This window comes from Pristiophorus japonicus, chromosome 7 (assembly GCF_044704955.1).
Source record: "Pristiophorus japonicus isolate sPriJap1 chromosome 7, sPriJap1.hap1, whole genome shotgun sequence".
Lineage (NCBI taxonomy): Eukaryota > Metazoa > Chordata > Chondrichthyes > Pristiophoridae > Pristiophorus > Pristiophorus japonicus.
The window spans coordinates 153,355,907-153,383,393 of NC_091983.1; the positions used below are offsets into that span (position 1 = coordinate 153,355,907).

Consider the following 27,487-nt stretch of genomic DNA (forward strand, 5'->3'; position numbering starts at 1 on the left):
GCTCCCCGCTCGAGTGGAACTAAACTACAGAACCAATGGGAAGCTGTTCAACCTTCACCATCTCCAGGCCAGGTCCAAGACCACCCCGACCTCTGTCATCTAGCTACAGTACGCGGATGACACCTGTGTCTGCGCACATTGAGATTGAACTCCAGGACATAATATTTAATGAGGCATACGAAAGCATGGGCCTTACACCAAACATCTGTAAGACAAAGGTCCTGCACCAGCCTGTCCTCGCCGCACAGCACTGCACCCCACCAGTCATCAAAAATCCACAGTGCAGCCCTGGACAATGTTGACCATTTCCCATACCTCGGGAGCCTCTTATCAGCAAAAGCAGACATTGATGAGGCGATTCATCACCATCTCCAGTGCGCAGCGCAGCCTTCGGCCACCTGAGGAAAAGTGTGTTCAAAGACCAGGCCCTCAAATGTACCACCAAGCTCATGGTCTACAGGGCTGTAGTAATACCCGCCCTCCTGTATGGCTGAGGCATGGACCATGTACAGTGGACACCTCCAATCGCTGGAGAAATACCACCAATGATGCCTCCACAAGATCCTACAAATCCCCTGGAAGGACAGATAACAACATTAGTGTCCTCGACCAGGCCAACATCCCCAGCATTGAAGCACTGACCACACTTGATCAGCTCTGCTGGGCAGGCTACATTGTCCGCATGCCAGACACGAGACTCCCAAAGCAAGCGCTCCACTCTGAACTCCTTCATGGCAAACAGAGGAAACGTTACAAGTACACCCTCAAACCTCCCTGATGAAGTGCAACATCCCCACCGACACCTGGGAGTCCCTGGCCAAAGACTGCCCTAAGTGGAAGAAGTGCATCCGGGAGGGCGATGAGCGCCTCGAGTCTCATCACCGAGTGCATGCAGAAATCGAGCATAGGCAGCGGAAAGAACGTGCGGCAAACCTGTCCCACCCTCCCTTACCCTCAATGACTGTCTGCCCCACCTGTGGCAGGGACTGTGGCTCTTGTATTGGACTGTTCAGCCACCCAAGAACTCATTCTAAGAGTGGAAACAAGTCTTCCTCAATTCCAAGGGACTGCCTTTGATATCTCTATAGCCACCTCTTTCAAAGCCCTAGGATGTAGGCCATCAGATCCAGGGGATTTATCAGCTTTCAGTCCCATCAATTCCGCCAGCACTTTTTTTTTTTTTTAACTAAGACTAATTTCTTTCAGTTCCTCATTCCCGCTGGACTCTTGGTATTGCACTATTTCCAGGAGGTTTTTTGTGTCGTCTTCCATGAATGAGGTAGGGTAGCATTGCTGGTTAAAGAGGAGATTAACGCAATAGTAAGGAAGGACATTAGCTTGGAAGATGTCGAATCTGTATGGGTAGAACTGCGGAACACCAAAGGGCAGAAAACCTAGTGGGATTTGTGTACAGACCACCAAACGGTGGTAGTGAGGTTGGGGATGGTATCAAACAGGAAATTAGGGATGCGTGTAATAAAGGTACTGCAGTTATCATGGGTGACTTTAATCTATATATAGATTGGGCTAACCAAAATGGTAGCAACACGGTGGAGGAGGATTTCCTGGGGTGTATAAGGGATGGTTTTCTAGACCAATATGTCAAGCAACCAACTAGAGAGCTGGCCATCCTAGACTGGATCTTGTGTAATGAGAGGGGATTAATTAGCAATCTTGTTGTGTCGGGCCCCTTGGGGGAGACCAGGATATGGTAGAATTCTTCATTAAGATGGAGAGTGACGCAGTTAATTCAGAGACTAGAGTCCTGAACTTAAAGAAAGGTAACTTCGATGGTATGAGACGTGAACTGGCTAGGATAGACTGGCGAATTATGCTTAAAGGGTTGATGGTGGATAGACCATGGCAGACATTTAAAGATCACATGGATGAACTTCAACAATTGTACATCTCTGTCTGGAGTAAAAATAAAACGGGGAAAGTGGCTCATGCGTGGCTGATGAGGGAAATTAGGGATAGTGTTAAATCCAAGGAAGAGACATATAAATTAGCCACAAAAAAGCAGCAAATGTGAGGACTGGGAGAAATTTAGAATTCAACGGAGGAGGACAAAAGGTTTAATTAGGAGGGCGAAAAGAGTATGAGAGTAAGCTTGCAGGGGACATAAAAACTGAAGGCAAAAGCTTCTATAGATATGTGAACAGAAAATGATTAGTGAAGGCAAATGTAGGTCTTGTGCAGTCAGAATCAGGTGAATTTATAATGGGGAACAAAGAAATGGCAGACCAATTGAACAAAAACTTTGGTTCTGTCTTCACTAAGGAAGACACAAATAACCTTCCAGAAATACTAGGGGACCGAGGGTCGAGTGAGAAGGAGGAACTGAAGGAAATCCTTATTAGTCAGGAAATTGTGTTCGGGAAATTGATAAGATTGAAGGCCGATAAATCTCTAGGGCCTGATAGTCTACATCCCAGAGTACATAAGGAAGTGGCCCTAGAAATAGTGGATGCATTGGTGGTCATTTTCCAACGTTCTAGAGACTCTGGATTAGTTCTTATGGATTGGAGGGTAGCTAATGTAACCCCACTTTTTTTTTTAAAAAGGAGGTAGAGAGAAAACAGGGAATTATAGACTGGTTAGCCTGATATCAGTGGTGGGGAAAATGTTGGAATCAATTTATTAAAGATGTAATAGCAGCGCATTTGGAAAGCAGTGACAGGATCGGTCCAAGTCAGCATGGATTTATGAAAGGGAAATCATGCTTGACAAATCTTCCAGAATTTTTTGAGGATGTAACTAGTAGAGTGGACAAGGGAGAACCAGTGGATATGGTGTATTTGGACTTTCAAAAGGCTTTTGACAAAGTTCCCCACAAGAGATTAGTGTGCAAAATTAAAGCACATGGTATTGGGGACAATGCATTAATGTGGATAGAGAACTGGTTGGCAGACAGGAAGCAAAGAGTAGGAATAAACTGGTCCTTTTCAGAATGGCAGGCAGTGACTAGTGGGGTACCGCAAGGTTCAGTGCTGGGCCCCCAGCTATTTACAATATACATTAATGATTTGGATGAAGGAATTGAGTGTAATTATTGTGTTCCTAACACAGCTGAGACTGCACACAGGGAGGTTAAAGTAACAGTGACCTCAGTCTTTATTAAGACACTCGAGTGAGGAACAGGCCCTGGGAGGCTGGCTTATATACAGTGCTCCCAAGGGATGTTGGGATAACTTGGGACTTCAGGGGATGCGTTCCCTGGTGGCAGAACTTGGGAGTGCATGCTTTACAGATACACAACATCACCCCACCGCCCCCCCCTCCCCCAAAGTCAAAGTGAAAACTATTTACAAGGTGAGGTGGTCGGGAGCCTTTCTTTCCCTGGTGGACCGCCTCGGTACAAATGTCTGTTCTGGTGTGTTGGCTGGGCTGGCGTGTTGTTGGCCTTGTTGGGTGTGATGGGTTCGATTTCCTGATCCGGGGTGGTGGTGTTGATCCTTTGGGTGTGTGTTGTGGGCTCTCAAAAGGTGGTGACTGCTGTGGGTTGTTCAGGGCAGTCTGTGAACCGCAGCCTCGTTTGGTCCAGTGCTTCCTGCAAATTTGTCCATTGTTTAGTTTGACTACAAACACCCTACTCCCTTCTTTAGCTATCACCGTGCCTGCGATCAACTTGGGACCATGTCCATAGTTTAGCACATACACAGGGTCATTTCAGATCAATTTCCCATGACACATTGGTGCGACCATCGTTTACGTTTTGTTGCTGCCGCCTGCTCTCTCCCTGATGATGCAGGTTGGGGTGAACCAGCGAGAGTCTGGTTTTAAGTGTCCTTTTCATGAGTAGCTCAGCTGGGGGCACCCCTGTGAGCGAGTGGGGTCTTGTGCGGTAGCTGAGCAGTACTCGAGACAGGCGGGTTTGGAGTGAGCCTTCTGTGACTCATTTAAGGCTCTGTTTGATTGTTTGTATTGCCTGCTCTGCCTGCCCATTGGAGGCTGGTTTAAATTGGGCCAAGGTGACCTGTTTGATCCCATTGCGGGTCACGAATTCTTTAAATTCGGCACTGGTGAAACAGGGCCCGTTGTCACTGACCAGTATGTCAGGCAGGCCGTGGGTGGCAAACATGGCCCTCAGGCTTTCAATGGTGGCGGTGGCGGTGCTTCCCGACATTATTTCACATTCAATCCATTTTGAAAAAGCATCCACCATAATCCAGGAACATTTTACCGAGAAACAGGCCTGCATAGTCGACATGGATCCTCGACCATGGTCTGAAGGGCCAAGACCACAAACTTAGTGGTGCCTCTCTGGGCACGTTGCTCAATTGAGCACACTCGCTGCATTGCCGTACACAGGACTCTAAGTCAGAGTCAATACCGGGCCACCACACGTGGGATCTGCCTATTGCTTTCATCATTACTATACCCGGGTGTGTGTTGTGGAGATCAGAGATGAACATCTCACTGCCCTTTTTGGGTAGCACTACGCGGTTACCCCACAACAGACAGTCTGCCTGAATAGACAGCTCGCCCTTTCGCCGCTGGAACGGCTTGATTAGTTCTTGCATTTCAACGGGGATGCTGGCCCAGCTCCCATGCAGTACAGTTTTTTTTTTTACTCGGGATAGCAGAGGATCTTGGCTGGTCCAGGTCCTAATTTGACAGGCAGTGACAGGTGATTTATCATTTTCAAACGCTTCCATGACCATCAACAAGTCTGCGGGCTGCGCCACCATCAACAAGCTTGCAGGCTGCACCATTTCCACCCTTGTGGTAGCCGACAGAGCATCCGCACAGTTTTCGGTGCCAGACCTGTAGCGGATAGTATAGTTATACGCTGATAATGCGAGTGCCCACCTTTGATCGCGGGCTGTGAGGCATTAGTATTTATCCCCTTGTTTTCAGCGAATGGATATGAGGGGCTTGTGATCGGTTTCCAGCTCAAATTTGAGGCCAAAAAGGTACTGATGCATTTTCTTTGCCCTGAACACACACACTAATGCCTCTTAATCAAGCTGTAGGCCCTCTCGGCCTTAGACAAGCTCCTGGAGGTATAGGCGACAGGTTGCAACTTCCCCGCAACGTTAGCTTGTTGTAATACACACCCAACTCCGTACAATGACGCATCACATGCTAGCACAAGTTTTTTTACACAGGTTATACAATACAAGCAGCTTGTTGGAGCATAAAATGTTTCTGGCTTTCTCAAAAGCAATTACTTTTTTTTTCCCATACCTAGTTCTCACCTTTATGCAATAACACATGTAGGGGCTCTCAGAGGCTTCTTAACCCCGGTAGGAAGTTACCAAAATAGTTGAGTCCCACGAACGACCGCAGCTCCGTGACGTTCTGTGAAAAGGGTGCGTTCCTGATAGCCTCTGTTTTGGCGTCCGTGGGCCAAATGCCGTCCGCCGCGATCCTTCTCCCCAAAACCTCCACCTGTTGCCATGAAGACGCATTTCGACCTCTTCAGCCGGAGCCCTACATGATCTAGTCCCTGGAGGGCCTCCTCCAGTTTTTGTCGGGGCTCGACGGTGTCCCGACCCGTGACCAATATGTCGTCCTGAAAAACCGCCGTGCGTGGTACCGACTTGAGTCGGCTCTCCATGTTTCTCTGGAAGATCGCTGCAGCCGACCGAATTCCAAATGGGCATCTGTTGTAGCTGAACAGTCCCTTGTGCGTGTTGATGCAGGTGAGGCCCTTCGAAGACTCCTCCAGCTCCTGCGTCATGTAGGCTGAAGTCAGATCGAGCTTGGTGGACGTCTTGCCTCCTGCCAGCGTCGCAAATAGGTCGTATGCCTTAGGTAGTGGGTATTGGTCCTGTAGCAAGAAACGATTAATAGTTACTTTATAATCGCCGCAAATCCTGACTGTGTTCCAGTATTCAAAGGTGATGGCAATCGGGCTGGCCCACACGCTGAATTCCACTGGGGAGATGATGCCCTCGCGTTGCAGCCTGTCCAGCTCGATTTCCACTCTCTCCCTCATCATGTGAGGTACCGCTCGCGCCTTGTGGTGAATGGGTCGTGCCTCTGGGACAAAGTGGATCGGCATCTTCGCCCCAGAAAAGTTTCCAATTCCTGGCTCAAGAATGGAAGGAAATTTGTTAAGAACCTGGGCACATGAGGCCTCATCGACATGTGATAGCGCTCGGATGTCATCCCACTTCCAGCGGATTTTGTCCAGCCAGCTCCTTCCAAGCAGTGTGGGGACATCGCCCGGGACAATCCAGAGTGGCAGTTCATGCACCGTGCCCTTGTAGGTGACCTTGACCATGGCGCTGCCCAGAATAGTGATGAGCTCTTTGGTGTATGTTCTCAGTTTTGTGTGGACGGGGCTCAGGCCTGGTCTGAGTGCCTTGTTGCACCACAGTCTCTCAAACATCTTTTTACTCCTGATGGATTGGCTAGCACCAGTGTCCAATTCCCTGGCTACTACAGGTAAGCCATTCAATTTTACATTTAGCATTATAGGTGGACATTTCGTCGCAAAATTGTGCACCCAGTGTACTTCAGCCTCTGCCTCCTCTCTCTCGGGCTCGAAATTGCTTTGATTCACCATGGACCAATCTTCCTCTGCCACATGGTGGTTAGCAGGTTTTGCAGAGCTTGCAGCTAGTTGGAGGTGCCCCATTGTTCCACAGCTCTTGCAAACATACCCTTTGAAGCGACATGAATAGGCTGAATGGAAGCCTCCACAACGCCAACAAGGTGTGAATTGCCTTGCATTCATCCTTTGTTGTGGACTCTTGAGTCATCTGGGTCACCTGAGGCCTGCTGGCAGTTGCAGACTTGTGGTTTCTGCCCTGTACATTTCTGCTCGAAAAACACAGTTCCAGTTAATTTATGAACATTGCTAGCACTTGTGTGCTGAGATATTTGTTTGGTGTTATCACGAGTGGCCATAAACGCCAGTGCTATCGCAATGGCCTTACTGAGGGTCGGTGTCTCTACAGTCAAAAGTTTTCATAGGATGGTCTCATGGCCAATGCCCAGTACAAAAAAGTCTGAGCATCTGCTCCAGGTAGCCATGAAACTCACATTGTCCTGCAAGTTGCCTTAGCTTGGCGACGTAGCTCGCCACTTCCTGACCTTCAGATCGCTGGCACGTGTAGAACCGATACCTCGCCATCAGTACGCTCTCCCTCGGGTTAAGCTGCTCCCGAACCAGTGTACACAGCTCCTCATACGACTTATCTGTGGGTTTCACCGGAGCTAGAAGATTCTTCATGAGGCTGTCAGTCAGTGCCCCGCAGACTGTGAGGAGGACTGCTCTCCTTTTTGCAGCGCTTCCTTCTCTGTCCAGCTCATTGGCTACAAATTACTGGTCTAGCCGTTCGACATAGGCTTCCCAGTCCTTGCCCTCCGAGAACTTCTCCAGGATGCCCACAGTTTGCTGCATCTTTGCGTTGGATTCGTATATTCATCGCCAGTTATTGCGTTCCGAACACAGATGAAACTGCACACAGGGAGGTTAAAGTAACAGTGACCTCAGTCTTTATGAAGACACTCCAGAGTGAGGAACAGGCCTTAAGGGCCGGCTTATATACGGTGCTCCCAAGGGATGCTGGGATCCCTTGGGACTTCAGGGGATGCGCTCCCTGGTGGCGGAACATGGGAGTGCATGCTTTACAGGTACACACCAGTAATATCTCCAAGTTTGCAGATGATACTAAGCTAGGTGGCAGTGTTGGCTGTGAGGAGGATGCTAAGAGGCTGCAGGGTGACTTGGACAGGTTAACTGAGTGGGCAAATGCATGGCAGATGCAGTACAATGTAGATAAATGTGAGGTTATCCACTTGGTGGCAAAACCAGAGAGGCAGAATATTATCTGAATGGTGACCGATTAGGAAAAGGGGAGGTGCAACGAGACCTGGGTGTCATGGTACATCAGTCATTGAAAGTTGGCATTTAGGTACAGCAGGCGGTGAAGAAGGCAAATGGCATGTAGGCCTTCACAGCGAGAGGATTTGAGTATCGGAGTAGGAGGGTCTTACTGCAGTTATACAGGACCTTGGTGAGGCCACACCTTTAATATTCTGTGTGGTTTTGGTCTCCTAATCTGAGGAAGGACATTCTTGCTATTGAGGGAGTGCAGTGAAGGTTCACCAGACTGATTTCCCCGGGATGGTAGGACTGACATATGAAGACTGGATCGACTAAGTTTATATTCACTAATTTAGAAGAATAAGCGGGGATCTCATCGAAACAAATACAATTCTGATGGGATTAGACAGGTTAGACAAAGGACGAATGTTCCCGATGTTGGTGAAGTCCAGAACCAGGAGTCACAGTCTAAGGATAAGGAGTAAGCCATTTAGGACCGAGATGAGGAGAAACTTCTTCACTCAGAGTTGTGAAGCTGTGGAATTATCTACCACAGAAAGTTGTTGAGGCCAGTTCATTCGATATGTTCAAAAGGGAGTTAAATGTAGCCCTTACGGCTAAAGGGATCAAGGGGTATGGAGAGAAAGCAGAAATGGGGTACTGAAGTTGCCTGATTAGCCATGATATTGAATGGTGGTGCAGGCTCGAATGGCTTACTCCTGCACATATTTTCTATGTTTCTATGACAGACACAAAGTATTGGTTTAATTTCTCTGCCATTTCCTTATTCCCCATTATAATTTATCTTGTTTCAGCCTATAAGGGACCCACATTTACTTTCAGTAATCTTTTCCTTTTTACATACTTGTAGAAGCTTTTATCGTCTGTTTTGATGTCTCTTGCTAGTTTACTTTCATATTCTATTATCAATTTCTTGATTCGCCTTTGTTGAATTCTAAAATCCTCCCAATCTTCAGGCTTACAGCTCTCTCTTGACAACATTATAAGCTCTTCCTTTGATCTAATACTATCTTTAACTTCTCTTAGCCACAGCTGGACCACTTTTCCTGTGGGGTTTGTGTGCCTTAAAGGAATGTATGTTTGTTGTAAATTATGTATTCTTTAAATGCTATCCATTGCTTTTCTATCATCATACCTTTTAATGTAGTTTCCCAATCAAGGCAAGTATCTAACCATCGTCTCAGCTTTAACAGATCTAGCTGGCATCATCTGCAAATGTGACCAGTTGATACTGATCTTCTGAATTTAAATTGTTAATGCCAATTTCGATATCCCAGCACACATCACCTGGAACCTCCACCCTCTGACTTTTCTTCTGAAACAAGCACTTGCTATTTCTTATCCTTCAGCTATTTTTTATCACTCATAGGTTTTTACCTTGTATCTATACTGTTTCAAGCTTGTGCAGAATTTGTCAGATTTTTGGAAGTGCACGACCTTCATCTGGCCATGGCTCGGAACAGTGCTGGTGTTCTTTATCTTCTAGACATCTCTGGCCAGGCTGCAAGAAGGACTATCAAGAGTTATCAAAAAAGTCTTGGTATACTCCAGCATCAAATATTCCCATCTTTACTTCAAGAAACTGGTCTAGCAATGCTCTGAGTTGTCCAACTTGGCCCTGGTTGACATCATCATCAGGTTTGGAGACCAGTCTTTATACTGGTGGATAGTACAGATTGAGAGCAGTTGCCTGATGCCTTTTGAATGGATGTTGCACTTTTTCAAGGAGGCTTTGAGGGTGTCCTTGAAGTGTTTCCTCTGCCCACCTGGGGCTCATTTGCTATGTCGGAGCTCTGAGTAGACCGCTTGATTTGGGAGTCTAGTATCGGCCGATGTGGCCCGTCCATTGGAGCTGATCGAGCGTGGTCAGTGCTGCGATGCTGAGGGTGTTGGCCTGAGCGAGAACTCTGGTGCGCCTATCCTGCCAATGGATTTGCAGGATCCTGAGGAGGCAGCGTTGGTGGTACTACTCCAGTGCTTTGAGGTGCCTGCTGTACATAGTCCGAGGGCCCAAAATTGATGAAGGCCTCCGCCCGCCCAAAGGACCGCTGATGGCCGCCGAGATTTCTGCGGTATTTCCGGCGGGATTTTCATCGGAGAGGTTCCTCTAAGGTCGGCAGGCAGCAAATGAGCGACTTACGCTGCCAATCTGGGCAGCAGCTGGCGGGAGCTCCCATTCTCGGCGGAAAAGGCGCTTGCTGCCCAAGTACCACTGAGGATGGAGACGGGCCCATGGAGGGTCGAATAACTGAAAAGCAAAAGCATAAAAAAAACAACTGAAGACCTTCAAGGGACCCCATCCAGTCCCTGTAAAGAAAAAAATTGCAAAAAGTATACTAATCTCTTTTTACCATCTTCCTAACTATTGTCGGGGACAGACCAGCCTCCAACCACCGTTCTGCCACTGACTCCCACCCGCATGAATATCGCAGCTAGGCGGGCGGGAGGTCAGTTGCGCGACTCGACCATCCGCTGACGTTGGCGGGCACTTCCCGGCGGGGCTCACCAGCCCGCTCCAGGTGACACAGAAGTGGCACTGGGCGGTTCGACCGGAGGAATGTTGGCGACAGTGGGCGGTAAGTTCTTCAATTTTGAGCCCCATGTCTCTGAAGCATATCGGAGGGCAGGTATCACTACTTGCCAGTCTCATATAGTACTGATGACATTTTTAATAGATAGTTCCTGTCTCCACCATATCACTTTAAGCATACTTCTGAGGTTCCAAATGAGCTTTCTGTCATCAAAGGTTCTGAAGGTGAAGGCAGATTGTTTAAGCTGTGACGATCCTCGAATACAAAGCATAGTACGAAAGTGGTCTCCTTACAAGCTCTAGCAAGTGACTGCAACACTTAACTGGGTTCAGCATGGAGTTGATCTTGTTTGCTGGCTCCTATGCTCTTGTTTGTGCAACAGATAGTTGCCTTATGGATTTGGTTTACAGCCAAATGCATGTCCTGGTTGTAAAAATAATCCACTGCCAGGATTTGATTCAGGAAAAAAATAATCGAAGAAGTGAAGACCAATTAAACAGACGGCTCAGGAATGGTCGATGCCTTTGAATATAAATGAGTTGTGCACTCGACGAAGGGATGCACATTATTAAGTTGGAAAAGCATTTTGGTTTGATTATTAGTCATTCACTGAAAGTTTCCAGGTGATGCTTGATGTTACTAAAAATTAATCATAGGCTAGCATAGCTAGCACATAATTAGGCCCTCCAATCCTGCCTTTGCAGAGCAATGCAGTGTTACCAGAGAATCGGTGGGCTCTTGGTCAGAGAATACAGAAGTTACAGCACAAAAGACAGACATTTCCCATCACTCCTGTGCTGGTGCTAGCTCTTCAACTAGAGCCATTTGCCTTAATCCCATTTTCTTGCCAGTCGGGGGAAAAAATATTTCATTATTTATTCCCCTCCCCCTCACTCTTTCGGTAGATTGCTTTTTTTCAATTTCTCTCGCGCTCTCGCTCTCTCCTCATCCCCCTTTCCAAAATATGTCTTCCACAACCTTTAGGCCCCACATGTATTTCTTCTGTTCAAACAACACATCTTTGGCACTTCATGCATGTGTACTCATCCTGGATGCGTTGCAGGTCCAGAATATTTCGCACCATACATGCCGCTCACGACTTTAGTCTAACTCCTGATCCTGCCATTACTAAACTCTTAACTTCTGTGATGTGCTTGAATTAATTAAGGCCCCTATTGTAACATTCTCCATCTTTAGAAACACTTGATGGATATAACGAGGAGCTGCAGACATAACTCTGTCCTACTGTTTTGGCCCAGATACTGTTCACCGATTGGTGGGGGGGGGGGGGGAGAAGAGGCGGGGGGTCAAGTCTCTAAAAGAGGCCTATCTATGAAACCAAGGTAAGCAATGCGTACTCCCAAGTGTAATGTCCAGGTAAGCAACAGAGAATCGCACCAAAATAGGAATGGCACATTTGCTCATTTGATCGATATTATAACTACCACTTAACTCTGGATCGAGACTGTTGTAACTTTGACTGTAAGATTAGCAATGTCTAACACAACAGCATGTGTGTTTGGTGAAGAAACAAAAAAACATTTTTCAAGACTTAAGCCTGTAAATTACAGAGGTGCCTGCAGAGTTAAATTTATTTTCATTTTAGTCAAGGTTGAGAGTTAACACATGCGAAGAGATAGTTGATGTAAGCAAACTTTTTGAATTATACTGTAAACACAGCTATGGGACACAGATTTAAAATGAACAAACTTCAAGAAAGATACAAGAATTTCCCCTCCATAAATTCTCAGAAAAAGGAGTTGATGTGCATTGAATTCTGAAATTGAATAGATGTTCTGGTGTTTTGATTGATTTACGTTGAGTGAATTGGAGGAATGTTTATGTAGAACTTGCCCGCAAGGGGATTAGTTAGGTATGGTTGGAGGAGGAGGAAGGTTGCAAAGGTATGTCGAACACTATTATACAGTGGGAATGGATAGATCAATCTGAGAAGGGGGCTATTAAATAGAGGCTATGCCATCAGTGTTTGGGCAGGAAAAATCTAAACAGTGGTAGCTGGGAGACTCCTGATGCCTCCTGGTTACATGGGGCAGTAACAGGCAAGTAGGTTTGTGCCTGGCATATTGGCTACAGAGCTGTAGAAGCTAGCTAGATGATGGGCATAAATTACAGAGGAAAAAAGGCAATGTAGACAAAGTACCCTCACAACAAGTGGTCACCAGATATCCTGGATGAAATTGAAAGGTGACTGTTGAATAGAGGAAAGCATGTCTTCCACAAATGATGTGTACATTGCAACATACTGATGCACTTCCTTTAACAGCTTAATGTTTTTGGCATAGTTCAAAACCGTCATTCTTGATTCAGACAGACTAGTTTGTAAATGGGAATTGTTTGCAAGCCTGATATTGAACAGTGGCTATTGAGTGGTGAATTGTGTAGGCCAATTAATTTCTATTGAGTGCTAAGTTTTCTACAATATGTTCATTCCCTGATATTTGTGATTAAATACTATTTAAATTTTTTTCTGTCTTGTAAATTTGATCCTGATAATTGAAACCTGCTGCCTATTATAGCAGTGAAATTGTATATTACAAAATTTGTTGAAATTTGTCTGCAGAATTACCTGTCAAATTTAGTCAATTGAAAAGGTATTTACGGGTAAATCTCAAGTTAGAATATATATAATTAAGTGGAAGTAGAAAATGTTTGGATTTTGTAAGCACTATTCACATGGCTGCATTTTAATTCTTGCAGGTTATGATATGTCTACATTTATTAGACGATACAGCAGATACTTAAATGAAAAGGCATATTCCTACAGACAAATGGCATTTGATTTTGCAAGAGTGAAGAAAGGGTAAGTTTGAGATCATTTTTTGTGAAAGTCAGTTATGCAATTAAATGAAAAATGGTGGCATACAAATATTTCAAACTGTATCAAAGCTTTTGTAATATAATTAGATTTATTGTTTCCCAGTCTTTGTTAGATTTTGTGAAAATAGTTTGCAACCATTGAACACTTGATTGGAACATTTAACTTGTATGACTGTACACTGAATATTCATGGAAATGAGCTGGAGACGAAACTTTGAACAATTATAGAAATTATCTGTTAATTTCTAAGCAAAATATTGTATAATGTTGCTATGTTAGATGAGTGGAAATATTGATAAGCCTTCTATTTAGCATGCAGTGAATCTGCAGTACAGGCTTGTTAGAAGAAAGCTAGATGGCTCAGGAGTAGCAACATTTGAAGCAAGAGATGAACATAATTATATGGATGTTTTAAAAGGTCAAGTTTTAACTTCAGACCTGTTGCATTTTCATTGTCCTTGTGAGGAATTAATTAGTGGTGTGCTTTATGTTCTGATGACTTGTCAAGGACCATTTGTAAAGCTTCTAATCGTCTTTGTATTTTAAAAAGAAATGTGGAACATTTTCTAATCTTTCACAGTTCATTTTATTTTAAAAAAATCCTTTGTACATTTTGTTATAATATAATTATTATACAGATATGCTGCTTTGCTAACGGAGTGCCAGCAATGTACAGATCAGTAAGCAAGTTAGTGGGATTTTGTATAACTGAAAGCTTTCTTTCATCATTCATTAGGAGTAACTGGTATTGAAATGTGATGAAAATTGTAAATATTAGAACACATGCATTGGATCACAGGCATTTGACAAATCTGATGGAAGAGTTCAATGATAAATCTACCTTCGTAGTACCCTAACTCTCTAAAGGAAATGTAGTCACTTTTTAAAAAAAATTACTCAATCCTGTGAGAGAACAGATCAAAGCATGTCCTGAATTGACAAACCCTCAGTTGGGACTTAGATTTGGGCTTTCCAGCAAATATGCATCTAAAGACATTAAATCTGGAATTCCAAGGACACATTAAGTTGTTATATGATCGTTATAAAGTAACTTTGCCGATATAAATGAGAAGCATTTTCATATTTGCAGAAAGCAATACTTACTCATTTCCCATCCATGGTTAAGGCCCATGAAAATGGTAATAAGGCAGAAGATCCACCAAGTCGCAAACATTTACATAAGCTGCTTTCCAGGTCTTCAAGGTAGTTTTGTGAAGCAATTTAAGAATTCTGCTTTGTAAAGACGTCTGGTTAGATTTCTGGTTGTTAGCGCTGTTACATTGCTTGAAGTTATCATTGGTTAATGATATATTTGCATTTTGTAGGGCTGTGTCATATGAAAAGTGTCTAAACATCAAGATCATTACTCACCAAAGGCTTGTTCCACCTATTTGTGCAAATCTTTTTCTGTTACCTACTCTTTGTGCAGATAGAAATTAGGCTGCATGTTATCGGAAGGATATTTATGCTTTAGAGGGTACAATGCAGATTTACATAAGAACATAAGACGTAGGAGCAGGCGTAGGCCATATGGCCCCTCGAGCCTGCTCTGCCATTTAATAAGATCATGGCTGATCTGATCATGGACTCGGCTCCACTTCCCCGCCCGCTCCCCATAATCCCTTATCGTTTAAGAAACTGTCTATTTCTGTCTTAAATTTATTCAATGTCCCAGCTTCCACAGCTCTCTGAGGCAGCGAATTCCACAGATTAACAACCCTCAGAAGAAATTTCTCCTCATCTGTTTTAAATGGGTGGCCCCTTATTCTAAGATCATGCCCTCTAGTTCTAGTCTCCCCCATTGGTGGAAACATCCTCTCTGCATCCACCTTGTCAAGCCCCCTCTTAATCTGATATATTTTGATAAGATCACCTCTCATTCTTCTGAATTCCAATAAGTAGAGGCCCAACCTACTCAACCTTTCCTCATAAGTCAACGCCTTCATCTCTGGAATCAACCTAGTGAACCTTCTCTGAACTGCCTCCAAAGCAAGTATATCCTTTCGTAAATATGGAAATCAAAACTGCACGCAGTATTCCAGGTGTGGTCTCTCCAATACTTTATATAGCTGTAGCAAGACTTCCCTGCTTGTATATTCCATCCCCTTTGCAATAAAGGCCAAGATACCATTGGCCTTCCTGATCACTTGCTGCACCTGCATACTATCCTTTTGTGTTTCATGCACAAGTACCCCCAGGTCCCGCTGTACTGCAGCACTTTGCAATCTTTCTCCATTTAAATAATAACTTGCGCTCTGATTTTTTTTTTCTGCCAAAGTGCATGACCTTACACTTTTTCCAACATTATATTCCATCTGCCAAATTTTTGCCCACTCACTTTATAATGATTCTGTTTTGTATGAGGAAATATAAAGGTGAAGAAAGACCTAAAAATTGGGGCTGCTTTTTTTAAGAACAACAGAAATTACAGCTATGATTGATGTGTTTAAAATGATGAAAGGATGGAACAGGATAGATGGAAGCAGGCAGTTTCCAGTAGTTGAGATGGCTAGAATGGGGACCATAGATACATGATTCATTTATCAAATATTGTCTGTGGGCGTCACTGGCAAGGCCAGCATTTATTGCCCATCTCTAGTTACGCTTGAGAAGTTGATGGTGGGCTGCCGCTTTGAACCGCAGTGGTCCATGTGAAGATGCTCCCACAATGCTGTTAGCAAGAGAGTTCCAACATTTTGACCCAGCCGCCCCCTTTTCCCCTCGCAGCTCCCACAACTTAGCTTAACTTCATCTATCCTTTACCTACGCAGCAGAATTTTGACCACTGATTCCCATCACCCTCTAATTTGTATTCTCCCCAGTTTTTTGCTGATCAGTTTTTCCTCCCTTTAGCACTGACCAGCTTTTCACCATTTCCCCCATTCTTCATGATCAGCATTTTGCCCCTTGTCCCTTCCACACTCAGCAGAGCACTGAATTGATGCAGACTCCCCACCTGTGCAAGGCAACTCCTTCATCGTCCATCAAACTGGCAATTGTCCTCTCTTCTCTTCCTCCACACTTCCTTCTGCCCCCACCCCGCCAAGTTTAGTTATAGTTAGCTCCTTGACTGCTGGTACTACTTTACCTGAATACTGCACTTGCATTGCAGACAGGGAATCAACACCAACAAAATGTAGTAGTATTTGAAGGTATGTTTATCATATGGAACGCCATGGACTGCAGATACATTATCCCCGATATTGACTGGGAGGCGGGAGGGAGAGAACTGGTTTCCCTCTGGTTCTGCCAAATTTAACCATTTTTAGACTCCGTTTTCCTGCTGCAGTCTGCCAGATTGAGAGGCTGGTAGGCAGTCGGGCAGTTCGGCCTTCAGCACCTGGCCACAGCCGGGGAGGAAAGGAGAGATTAGGCATCATCGATAGGCAGGAAAGATTGGGGAAGAAGATCGCAGAAGGTGCCGGGGAGGGAGGAAAAAGATTACGGGAGGGCCTTTGGAGGACAAAGAGGGTGGGTGGGCAGCCTGAAGCAGATCGTGGGACATGGAGGACTTCGAGAGGGCATCACGCGGCGGGAGGGAGGGGGTTGCAATTTCTGGAGAGATTAACAGGTTTGCTTGGGAGGGCGGGGGTAGCACTCCTCTTCTTCCTCCCTGGCCCACAAGCAGTGGTGGAAAAGCATGCGTTTGGTTCCTGCATTAGTCCTCGCCTCTCTTAACTGTCGAGATTGCTGAGGCCTGGGAAAACCGGCCAGTGCGTGTTAAAGCTGGAACAGGGAAACAACTGAGGCATGCAGCCTCATTAAAATATTTAAATGATTGACATGCCTCCTGCGAGTGGGGTTTGTCGCCCTCTCCCAGTCCTGTCTCCGTTAAAACTTGAGTGGGTGAGTTTGAGGCGGGTTGGGTTTGAGATTTGTTTTACATTTTTATTTCTCGCCTGGCCCAAACCCACCCATTTTTAGGGGTTAAAATTACCCCTCTTGTTCTTGCGCTGTTGTCTCAACTCCTGTACAGAAATGAATGTGACTCCATAATGCCGATGTCAGCAAAGATCTACTTTTGAGTTTACTGTTCCAGAACCCAAGTTATAATCTAAAAAGATCTTTTCACATTTAAATCTAAACAAGGGTGATGGGTGAGTGGGAATTGGTGCGAGTTAGTACACGGGCTGCCGAGTTTTGGATGACCTCAAGTTTACGTAGGGTAAAATGTGGGAGGCCAGTCAGGAGTGCGTTGGAGTAGTCGAGTCTCGAGGTAACAAAGGCATGGATGAGGGTTTCAGCAGCAGATGAGCTGAGACGGGCGGAGATGGGTAATGTTATGGAGGTGGAATAGCCGGTTTTAGTAATGCCGCGGATATGTGGCCGGAAAGTCATTTCAGGGTCAAATATGACACCTAGATTGTGAAGAGTCTGCTTCAGCTTCAGACAGATGCCAGGGAGAGTGATGGAATCAGTGGCCAGGGAACACAATTTGTGGCAGGGACCAAAGACAATGGTTTCGATCTTCTCAATATTGAAATTGGAGAAAATTTATGTTCATCCAGTACTGGATGTCTGACAATTTAGTGACCATGGAGGAGTCGAGAGAAGTGGTGGTAAGGTAGAGCTGGGTGTCGTCAGCATACATGTGGAAACTGACGCCGTGTTTTCAGATGATGTCGCCAATGGGCAGCCTATAGATGAGAAAGAGGAGGGGGCCAAGGATCGACTCTTGGGGGAACACCAGAAATCAGATTGAAGGTTTGTGAAATTAACTGAGAAGGAAGTGTAAATTAAAGTGGATGAATTCAATGGTAAATCAGGGACAAATGATGAATTTAATGGCAAATAGAAAGTGAAAGAAAAATTAGATTGCAGAGGAAAAAAGGACTTTAAAAAATATCAATTAAATCCTGAAGGAATTTGACCCCCTACATCTAATTTTCAGTGCCAGAGCAGTTGACTGGCAATATTAACACTTTTTCATGTCGTTAAAGGGTAAGATTGAAGTAGACAAGACTTAAATTTATGTGGCGCGTTTAGTTCGTATCTATTGCGCAAAAACAGCAACTTCACACCGTTCAATGCATTTTTATAGTGAGGCTCACAGCGACATGCTGTTGTCGCAATCTTTTCAGACAACGACTTCTGTATTTCCGTGTTTAACCGTACATCTGCCCTTCACCTGAAGTTGCTGTAGCACTTGTATTTAAATAATGGCGAGCGGCAATAGCCTCACCGTTATTTTGACAGCAAACTCTGGCGCATTATTTCTTGTCAAGTAGAACTTAATGTGAAAGTGTCACTGAATCAAATGCTAATTCTATATTTTTTTTTCACCTTTTTCCTACCAATTTTCTCCTGCCCCTCCCTTCTAAAGTACTGACTGCTTGCAATGGTTTAGTTTCACCAGGATTAATTGCTTTCTGATATCTCACGTATTCTGGTATCTCAGCTGTGGCTCAGTGGATGGCACATTCACCTGAGTGAGAAGGTGATTGGTTCAAGTTCCACTCCAGGGACTTGAGCACATAAATCTAGGCTGACATTCCAGTGGAGTGCTGCACTGTCGGAGGTGCCATCTTTTGGTTGAGATGTTAAACCGAGGCCCCGTCTGCCCCCTCAGGTGGACATAAGATCCCATGGCACTATTTGAAGAAGAGCAGGAAAGTTATCCCCGGTGTCCTGGCCAATATTTATCCCTCATTCAACATAACAGTTTCACAAGTCATTATCACATTGCTGTTAGTGGAAGTTTGCTGTGCGCAAATTGGCTGCCGCATTTCCTACAATGCAACGCTGATTACACTCCAAAAGTATTTAATTGGCTGTAAAGCACTTTGAGACATCCTGTGGTTGTGAAAGGCCCTATATAAATCCAAGTCTTTCTTTCTTCAAGTGGCATGCTTCATGTGTCAACAGGCTATTCGATCATACACAATAGTCAGCTGCAGGCAGTTCCAGCACAGCTCACTGCATAGTGATCAGAAATAGGGAACCTTTCCATTGCCTAACCCAGGATTATAGTCACAGCACAGAAATAAGCCATTTTTACTGTTGTGCTTGTGCTGGCTCTCAAAGAGCTGTCTTGTGAGTGCCATTTCCCTGTGCTCCCCTTTCTCTCAACCCTTCTAAATGTTTCTCTTTCTAATATTTATCTACTTCCCTTTGATGAGCTATTATGGATTCTGATTCCACCATCGGATATAGAATGCCCCAGCAGAAACTTAATGACCCTGCCCCCTGTCAAATTCATAAATAATTCTCCTTAACACTAGTTCTTTTTGTGATCTTAAATTTATCCACTTTGGTTAATGGCTCACTGACCAGCGGAAATAGTATTTCCCTATTTACCTTATCATTTGAACAGCTCTATCATATCTTTTTTTTTTAATGGTCATTTTCATCAAAAGTGCCAGTTTCTCTAGTCTCTGCTCACAGTTAGTCTTTCAGTTACTACCATCAACTTAAAGGAAGAGGAAATGAATACAAATTATTTATAGTTTTTCTGTTAATCATGAGGTCATAATGGTCAAATACAAAAAGCAATAATAGATTCCAAAGCTACAATTTTTTTTTCAGGGTTGATGGTGTCATGAGAACTATGATTTCAGATAAATTGTTGAAAAGCATGCAGATATTTCAAGGACATTTGGATGCTCTGCTGGAATTTGATGTAAGTAAATTTCATGCAGTTAAAATAGATTATTTAGCTCAGACATGATCTTTTTTACAGGGCTGAAGGTGCAATGAGAACTATGGCCCCAGAAAAATTGTTGAAAGGCATGCCAATACTGCAAGGGCAGTTGGATGCACTGCTGGAGTTCGATGTGAGTAGTTCTTCAGCATGATAGCTTGTATTTGTGACAGTCATTGCTGGAACTGAACAGTTTGTTTTAGCAATTAATTGGGATTGTCTCAGAACTATCTGCTTTTTAAAAAATCTTGCAAATGCTGAATGTCTTAGTGATGCATGGACATTTTACATTCATAAAAATTTACAATTTTATTAAAACCTCCCATTCATTGCACCCTTTCATGCATGTTTGTCAGAAAATGAGTTTCTTCCACTTCTAATCTTTTCATAGCCTGTACCTGCACTTGCATTTTCATTTGGTACAGAAATGTATCATGCATGCCATAAATTGCGTCCCTGGCCCGATGAAATTTTAATTTTGCTAGTATTGCCCGCACTGACATCCTACATCCATTTCATTGTTGGCTTGAATGTTTCAAATTTATTTTTAAAGCTGAAAATACTTTTGGAAGAATTTGGTATGGGTGCAGAAGATCTCCAAATCCTATACCAACTGCAGTTCTACCCCAGTTGTTATTTTGGTATCTTCAGTACATGAGTCACAAGATTTCAAAGTGTAATATCTGACTGGCTGCAGGAACTTCTGGAAATAACTCTCCCTTCATAAGGTTAGAAGTGGGTGTCATGTATTCAACTATCATTGTAACCCATGTATAAATTGACCGAAGTTGTACACCTTGAGAATATTGACCACAAGGGGCGAACTTGTGGGAGACACTCCTAACCTGGACTTTCAGGTATAAAAGGGGAAGCTCCACCCACCTTCATCACTTGAGGTCTTGGTAATAAAGGTAACTGGTCACATAGTGACCTTCTCTCAAGAATGGGCCTCGTGTGCATTTATACTGTATAGTAAGGACATACCATTGGGGATGAGAAATTGGGATTTAAACCACGCGAGCATGGCCACTAGCAGCACAGAAGAGAGCTACTGTGTTGGTGATGATTGGGACGACTTTATTGAGAGACGACAGCAAAGTTTTGTCACTAAGGAATGGTTGGGACAGGATTCGGCCGACAAGCGCAGAGCATGACGGTTTGTGGATCCAGAACGTACTCCCTGATGAAGGACCTTCTAGCGCCAGAGAAGCCGGCGGACAAGACGTTCGAAGAGCTCAATAAGTTGATTGGGGAATACCTTAAACCGGCGAGCAGCATGCACATGGCGAGACACTGGTTTTACACGCACAGGTGGCGAGAAGGGTAAAGCGTTCCAGACTTCGTGGCAGATCTCCGGCGACTGGCGAGCCTATGTAAGTTCCCAGATGCATGCAGAGCGGAGATGCTGCGAGACTATTTTTTATTGAGGGCATCGGGCTGGGGTTTTCAGGAAACTGATTGAGACCAAAGACTTGACCCGAGAAACGGCGGCTTTGATGGCCCAGGCATTTATCTTAGGGGAGGAAGAGACCAGAATGATGTATGACAAAAATCTTGGCTCAAATGCGGCAAACGACCAGGTAGACAAGGGCAATCGGACATGCCCCAGGGGATGTAGTCGAACCCAAAGGGGGAATTCAACAGAGACAATGGCTAGCTAAACGGCGACTCATGCCATCGCAATGGACAATGCAGCCAGTAATGGGGCCTAAACACCTGTTAATGGTGTGCTTAAGGACAGTCAGAGACGATCGACTGGTAATGGACCTTTTGTTTCCAACAATGGGGACTCCAGCTCATGCTGGAGGTGTGGAGGCAAATACCCTGCCAGAGCTTGCAGGTATCAGCAATATACCTGCAGAAACTGCAAAGTCAGTGGTCACTTGGCACATATGTGCAGGAAGGCTGAAGCCAGGTTGATGTACGAGGAGGACGGGCCCGATGCAAGTCCTACAAGGCCAAATGAATACTGGGGGAAATCACTGGAAGCTGAAGTTCAGCGAGTTCATGTGGAGCACATATACAGTCCATATACCAGGACGCCACCGATAATGATGAAAGTGCTCCTCAATGGCATCCCAGTATTAATGGAGCTGGACACGGGGGCCAGCCAGTCCCTGATGAGTATCAAACAGTTCGAAAGGTTGTGGGTGTCCAAGGCCAGGAGGCCAAAATTATTGCCGATTGACGCACTGCTACGGACATACACAAAGGATATCATTCCGGTGCTAGGCAGCGCCACGGTAGTCGTGACCCACAAAGATTCGGAGAACAGGTTGCCACTCTAGATTGTCCCGGAGGACGGTCCTGCACTACTGGGGAGGAGTTGGCTTGTTGTCATGAACTGGAAATGGGGCGATGTCAATGCAATTTCTTCTGTGGAGCGAGTATCATGCTCACAGGTCCTGGACAAATTTGACTCATTATTTCAACCCGGCATCGGCACTTTCATGGGGACCAAGGTAGTGATTCACATAAACCCGGACGCCAGGCCAGTACACCACAAGGCCAGAGCAGTGCCGTACGTGATGTGGGAAAAGATAGAATGCGAATTGGACCGCCTGCTGAGGGAAGGCATCACCTCGCCAGTCGAATTCAGTGACTGGGCGAGCCCGATCGTGCCAGTGCTCAAGGCGGATAGGTCGGTCAGGATATGTGGCGATTACAAGGCCACCATCAATCGGGTGTCACTCCAAGATCAGTATCCGCTACAGAGAGCGGAGGACCTCTTTGCAACGCTGTCCGGTGGCAAACTTTTTTCAAAATTGGACCTGACCTCAGCTTACATGACCCAGAGCTGGCGAGTGAGTCGAAGAAGCTGACCACCATCATGACACACAAGGGGTTGTTTGAGTATAGTAGATGTCCGTTCGGGATTCGTTCGGCCGCTGTGATCTTACAACGAAATATGGAAAGCCTCCTGAAGTCTATTCCAAGGACTCTGGTTTTTCAAGACAATATCCTCATCACGAGTTGCGATACTGAAGAACACCTCCACAACCTGGAGGAGGTGCTACGCAAACTGGACCGGGTAAGGCTACAACTGAAAAAGGCGAAGTGTGTCTTCTTGGCTCCAGAGGTAGAATTCCTGGGGAGGAGGGTAGCAGCAGATGGGATCAGACCTACTGCGTCCAAAACTGAAGCGATCCAGAGAGCACCCAGACCCCGCAACACGACGGAGCTGCGTTCGTTCCTGGGGCTCCTGAACTATTTTGGTAACTTTCTTCCCAAATTGAACACGCTGTTAGAGCCGCTACACGTGCTCCTGTGCAAAGATCGCGATTGGGTCTGGAGGGGACAGCCGGAAAGGGCTTTTGATAGAGCACGCAGTTTATGCTCCAACAAACTGTTCACACAAGTTTCTTACACGGGTCATATAACGTTAACATGCGATGCGTCGTCCTATGGGGTCAGGTGTGTGTTACAGCATGTGAATGCCAATGGTCAGTTACAGCCGGCAGCTTATGCCTCCAGAAGTCTGTCCCAGGCAGAAAGGGCTACGGGATGGTAGAAAAGGAAGCGCTAGCGTGTGTATATGCAGTAAAAAAAAAAATGCGCCAATACCTGTTTGGCAGGAAATTTGAGCTGGAGACAGATCACAAACCCCTAACGTCCATTTTGGCCGGCAACAGGGCCATAAATGCGAATGCATTGGCCCGCATAGAGGTGGGCACTTGCGTTAGCTGCCTATGACTACACAATTCGGCACGGACCGGGCACTGAAAACTGCACCGATGCGCTCAGCAGTCTCCCACTAGCCACCACTGAGGGGGCAACTGAGCATGATGCTGGGATGGTCATGGCTGTTGAAGCTTTTGAAAGTGAAGGCTCACCTGTGACAGCCCGTCAGATTAAAGTCTGGACAAATAAAGACCCGCTACTGTCTTTAGTTAAGAAATATGTCCTGAATGGGGACTAGGCAGCCACGTACGGGGCATGCCCTGAGGAATTTAAACCGTTTCATAGGCGCAAGGATAAACTCTCGATTCAGGCTGATTGCCTACTGTGAGGAAACCGAGTAGTGATGCCCCATAGGGGCAGAGGTGTTTATCAGAGAACTTCACAATGAGCACCCGGGCATTGTCATGATGAAGGCAATTGCCAGGTCACACGTTTGGTGGCCAGGGATAGATGCAGACCTGGAACTTTGTGTTCGCAGGTGCAACACGTGTGCTCAGCTGGGCAATGCACCCAGGGAAGCCTCCCTTACTCCCTGACCCGCCAAGCCATGGTCACCCATCCATGTGGACTACGCAGGTCCTTTCATGGGAAAAACGTTTTTGGTTGTAGTACTACTCCAAATGGATTGAGTGTGCCATTTTAAATTCAAGCACATCCTCTGCCATGGTAGAATGTCTACGGGCAATGTTCACCGCCCATGGCCTACCGGATGTCTTGGTCAGCGACAGTGGCCCGTGCTTCACAAACACTGAATTCCAGGACTTCATGGCAGGCAATGGAATCAACCATGTCAGAACGGCACCGTTCAAACCGGCCTCAAACGGCCAGGCGGAAAGAGCAGTGCAGATAATCAAACGGGATGCTCAGAATCCAAGGGGGTTCCCTACAAAGCCGCTTACCACGCCTCCTGTTGGCCAATAGATCCCGACCACACTTGCTCACAGGGGTTCCACCCGCAGAGCTGCTAATGAAAAGATGCTCAAAACCAGGTTATCCCTCATACACCCTACTATGAAAGAAATTGTTGAGAGCAGGCGTCAGTCACAATGTGACAAGCATGATAGGAATGCGAGGGCGCAATGTATTGATGTCAATGACCCTGTTTTTGTCCTTAATTACGCTGCAGGGCCCAAATGGCTTGCAGGCACTGTGATTGCCAAAGAGGGGAATAGGGTATTGGTAGTTAAACTTACCAATGGACAAATCTGCTGTCAACACGTGGATCAAACTAAAAGGAGGTTCAGCAACCCCATAGAAGAAGCAGAGAAAAAACACGACGTGGAGTTTACTCCACCACAGGTGACCGAACACCGGAACCAAGTGGAGGAGAGCCCAGTCACTGTGGACAGTCCGGACAGGCCTGAGGCGCCGCCAACAGCAGACACTCAGGCCAGCACCCAACAACCGGAGCCCCAACTCAGGCGCTCTACAAGGGAGTGTAAACCTGTGATCCCAATAAGACTTTGGGGGGGAGGTGATGTCATGTGTTCAACTATCATTGTAACCCATGCATAAGCTGACCTAAGTTGTACACATTGAGAACATTGACCAGAAGGGGCAAACTTGTGGGAGACATTCCTAACCTGGACTTTCAGGTATAAAAGGAGAAGCTCCACCCACCTTCATCACTTGAGGTCTTGGTAATAAAGGTAACTGGTTACAAAGTGATTTTCTCAAGTATGGGCCTCGTGTGCATTTATACTGTATAGTAAGGACATGTCAGTGGAGCTGTTTGCTGATGATTGCAGTGTTCAACTCCATTTGCCATTTCTCAGATAATGAAGTAGTCTATGCCCGCATGCAGAAAGACCTGGACAATATCTGGCATGGGCTGATAAGTGGCAAGTAACATTCATGCCATACATGCCAGGCAATGACAGTCACCAACAAGAAAGAAACTAACCACCACCACTTGAGATTCAGCGGCATTCATATCGCTGAATCCCCCACCAACATCCTTGGGAGGGGGGTGGGGGGGTGGTGGGTTACCATTGATCAGAAACTCAACTGAAGCAGCCACATGAATACTGTGATTACTAGAGCAGATAAGAGGCTGGGTATTCTACAGCAAGTGGATCACTTCCTGACTCCCCAAAGCCTTCCACTACCTACAAGGCACCAGTCAGGAATCTTCCCCACTTGCTTAGATGGGTGTAGCTGCAACAGAAATCCCATCCAAGACAAAGCAGTCCACTTGATCAATGCCCCATCCAGCAGCTTAAATATCCTTTTCCTCCATTGCCGATGTGCTGTGGCTGCAGTGTATACTATCTGCAGGATTCACTGCAGTAAGTTAATGCTTCTTCGGCAGGACCCATCAAACCCACAACCTCCGCCACGTAGAACGACGAGGGGAGCAGGTGCCTGGGAACACCAACACCTCAAATTTCCCTCCCAAGTCATACACCATCCCAACTTTTCCCATATACAGAGTTGCTTGGTCAAAATCCTGAAACTCCCTTCCTAACATTGTAGGAGTATCTTCATCACAAGTACTGCAGTGGTTCAAGAAGGCGGCCTTGCACCACCTTCTCGAGATTGGGAATAAATGTCAGCTTTGCAAGCGATGCCCATACCTCGAATGATTTTATTTAAACCAGTCCAGAATAAAGTCACATTCCAAGATGCAACATCATTGTCTTCCCCAAATACTTACTTTTTCCCTCTCTAAGGTTAACAGTGCATCTATATATTATCCAACAGCAGATTCCATATGGGCACTGTAAACTAATTTTCATCTGCAAGGGATATCGATCTTGCTTGGAATCCTAGAATGATACAGCATAGAAAGAACGCATTTGGTCCATTGTCCTGTTCCGGCTCTTTGGTAGAGATATCCAAATAGTCCTACACTCCTCTTTTCCCTTAGCCCCTGTAAGTTTTTATCTCCAATTCCATTTGAAAAGTTACTATTGAACCAGCTTTTCACCACACTTTAAAGCAGTACATTCCAAATCACAACTTGTTGCATAAATTATTTTTTTCCTCCTATCGCCTCTGGTTCTTTTGCCAATCACAAATCTGTGTACTCTGGTTACTGCCCTTCTGCCACTGGAAACAGTTATTCCTTATTTACTCTATCGAAACCATTCAAGATTTTGAATACCTCTTATCAAATCTTTTCTTATCCTTTGCTGCTCTGAGGAGAACAACCCCAGATTCTCTAGTCTCTTCAGATATGCTTTTTTTTATGGCCTTCTCGGCTTATCCTGCCACCTTCAAAGATTTATGTACATACATCCCCAGGTCTCCCTGTTCCTCCACTCCCTTTAAAATTGTACTATTTAATCTATATTGCCTTTCCTCATGCCACCAAAATGTACCACTAAATTTTGTCTGCCATACATCTGCTCATTTCCCCAGTCTATGTCCTCCTGAAGTCTGTTACTATCCTCAGTTTACTCTCCTCATTGATGATGTTTACTACATTTCTGAATTTTGTGCTATCTGCAAACTTTGAAATTATGTCCTGTCTACCCAAGTCCAGGCAGTTAAATGGAGCCGTAGTCCTAATACTGACCCTTGGGGAAAACAACTAGATACTTCCCTTCAATCTAGAAAAACTGAGTGTTCAGCACTACTGATTTCTGTCCATTAGCCAATTTTTTATCCGCGCTGCCACTGTTTCTTTTAATCCCCTGGGCTTTAATTTTACTAACCAATCTATTATGTGGTACTTTATCAAATGCCTTTTTGAAAGTCATATATACAGCATCAATTTCACCACACTCCTCAACCTTCTCTGTTACTTCATCAAAGAGCTCAATCAAGTTAGTCAAACACGATTTGCCTTTTAACACAGACAAGCTGACTTTCATTTATTCACCCATACTTTTCCAAGTGCCAGTTAATGATAATTGTCTCCAAAAGTTCCTCATCAGTGACTTTATGCTGACTGGCTTACAATTGCCAAGTTCATCCTTTCCCCTTTTTTGAACAAGGTTGTGACATTTGCAATCTCCAGCCATCTGGCAACAACCCTGTATGTAAGGA

General features: G+C 45.2%; 1 protein-coding gene across 8 annotated transcripts in view; it reads left to right on the forward strand.

Annotated features, from left to right (window-relative positions):
• The window catches only part of LOC139267314 (clathrin coat assembly protein AP180-like), a 375,181-nt gene that overhangs the window by 172,477 nt on the left and 175,217 nt on the right, over nucleotides 1-27,487 (forward strand). For 7 of the 8 annotated variants that reach the window (XM_070885432.1, XM_070885424.1, XM_070885427.1 and 4 more), the window contains exons 5-6: nucleotides 13,054-13,156; nucleotides 19,853-19,946. In XM_070885432.1, coding sequence (XP_070741533.1) covers nucleotides 13,054-13,156; nucleotides 19,853-19,946 — 197 coding nt within the window. Of the gene's footprint in view, nucleotides 1-13,053; nucleotides 13,157-19,698; nucleotides 19,793-19,852; nucleotides 19,947-27,487 lie in introns of all 8 variants that reach the window. The other variant, XM_070885426.1, reaches the window with a different exon arrangement.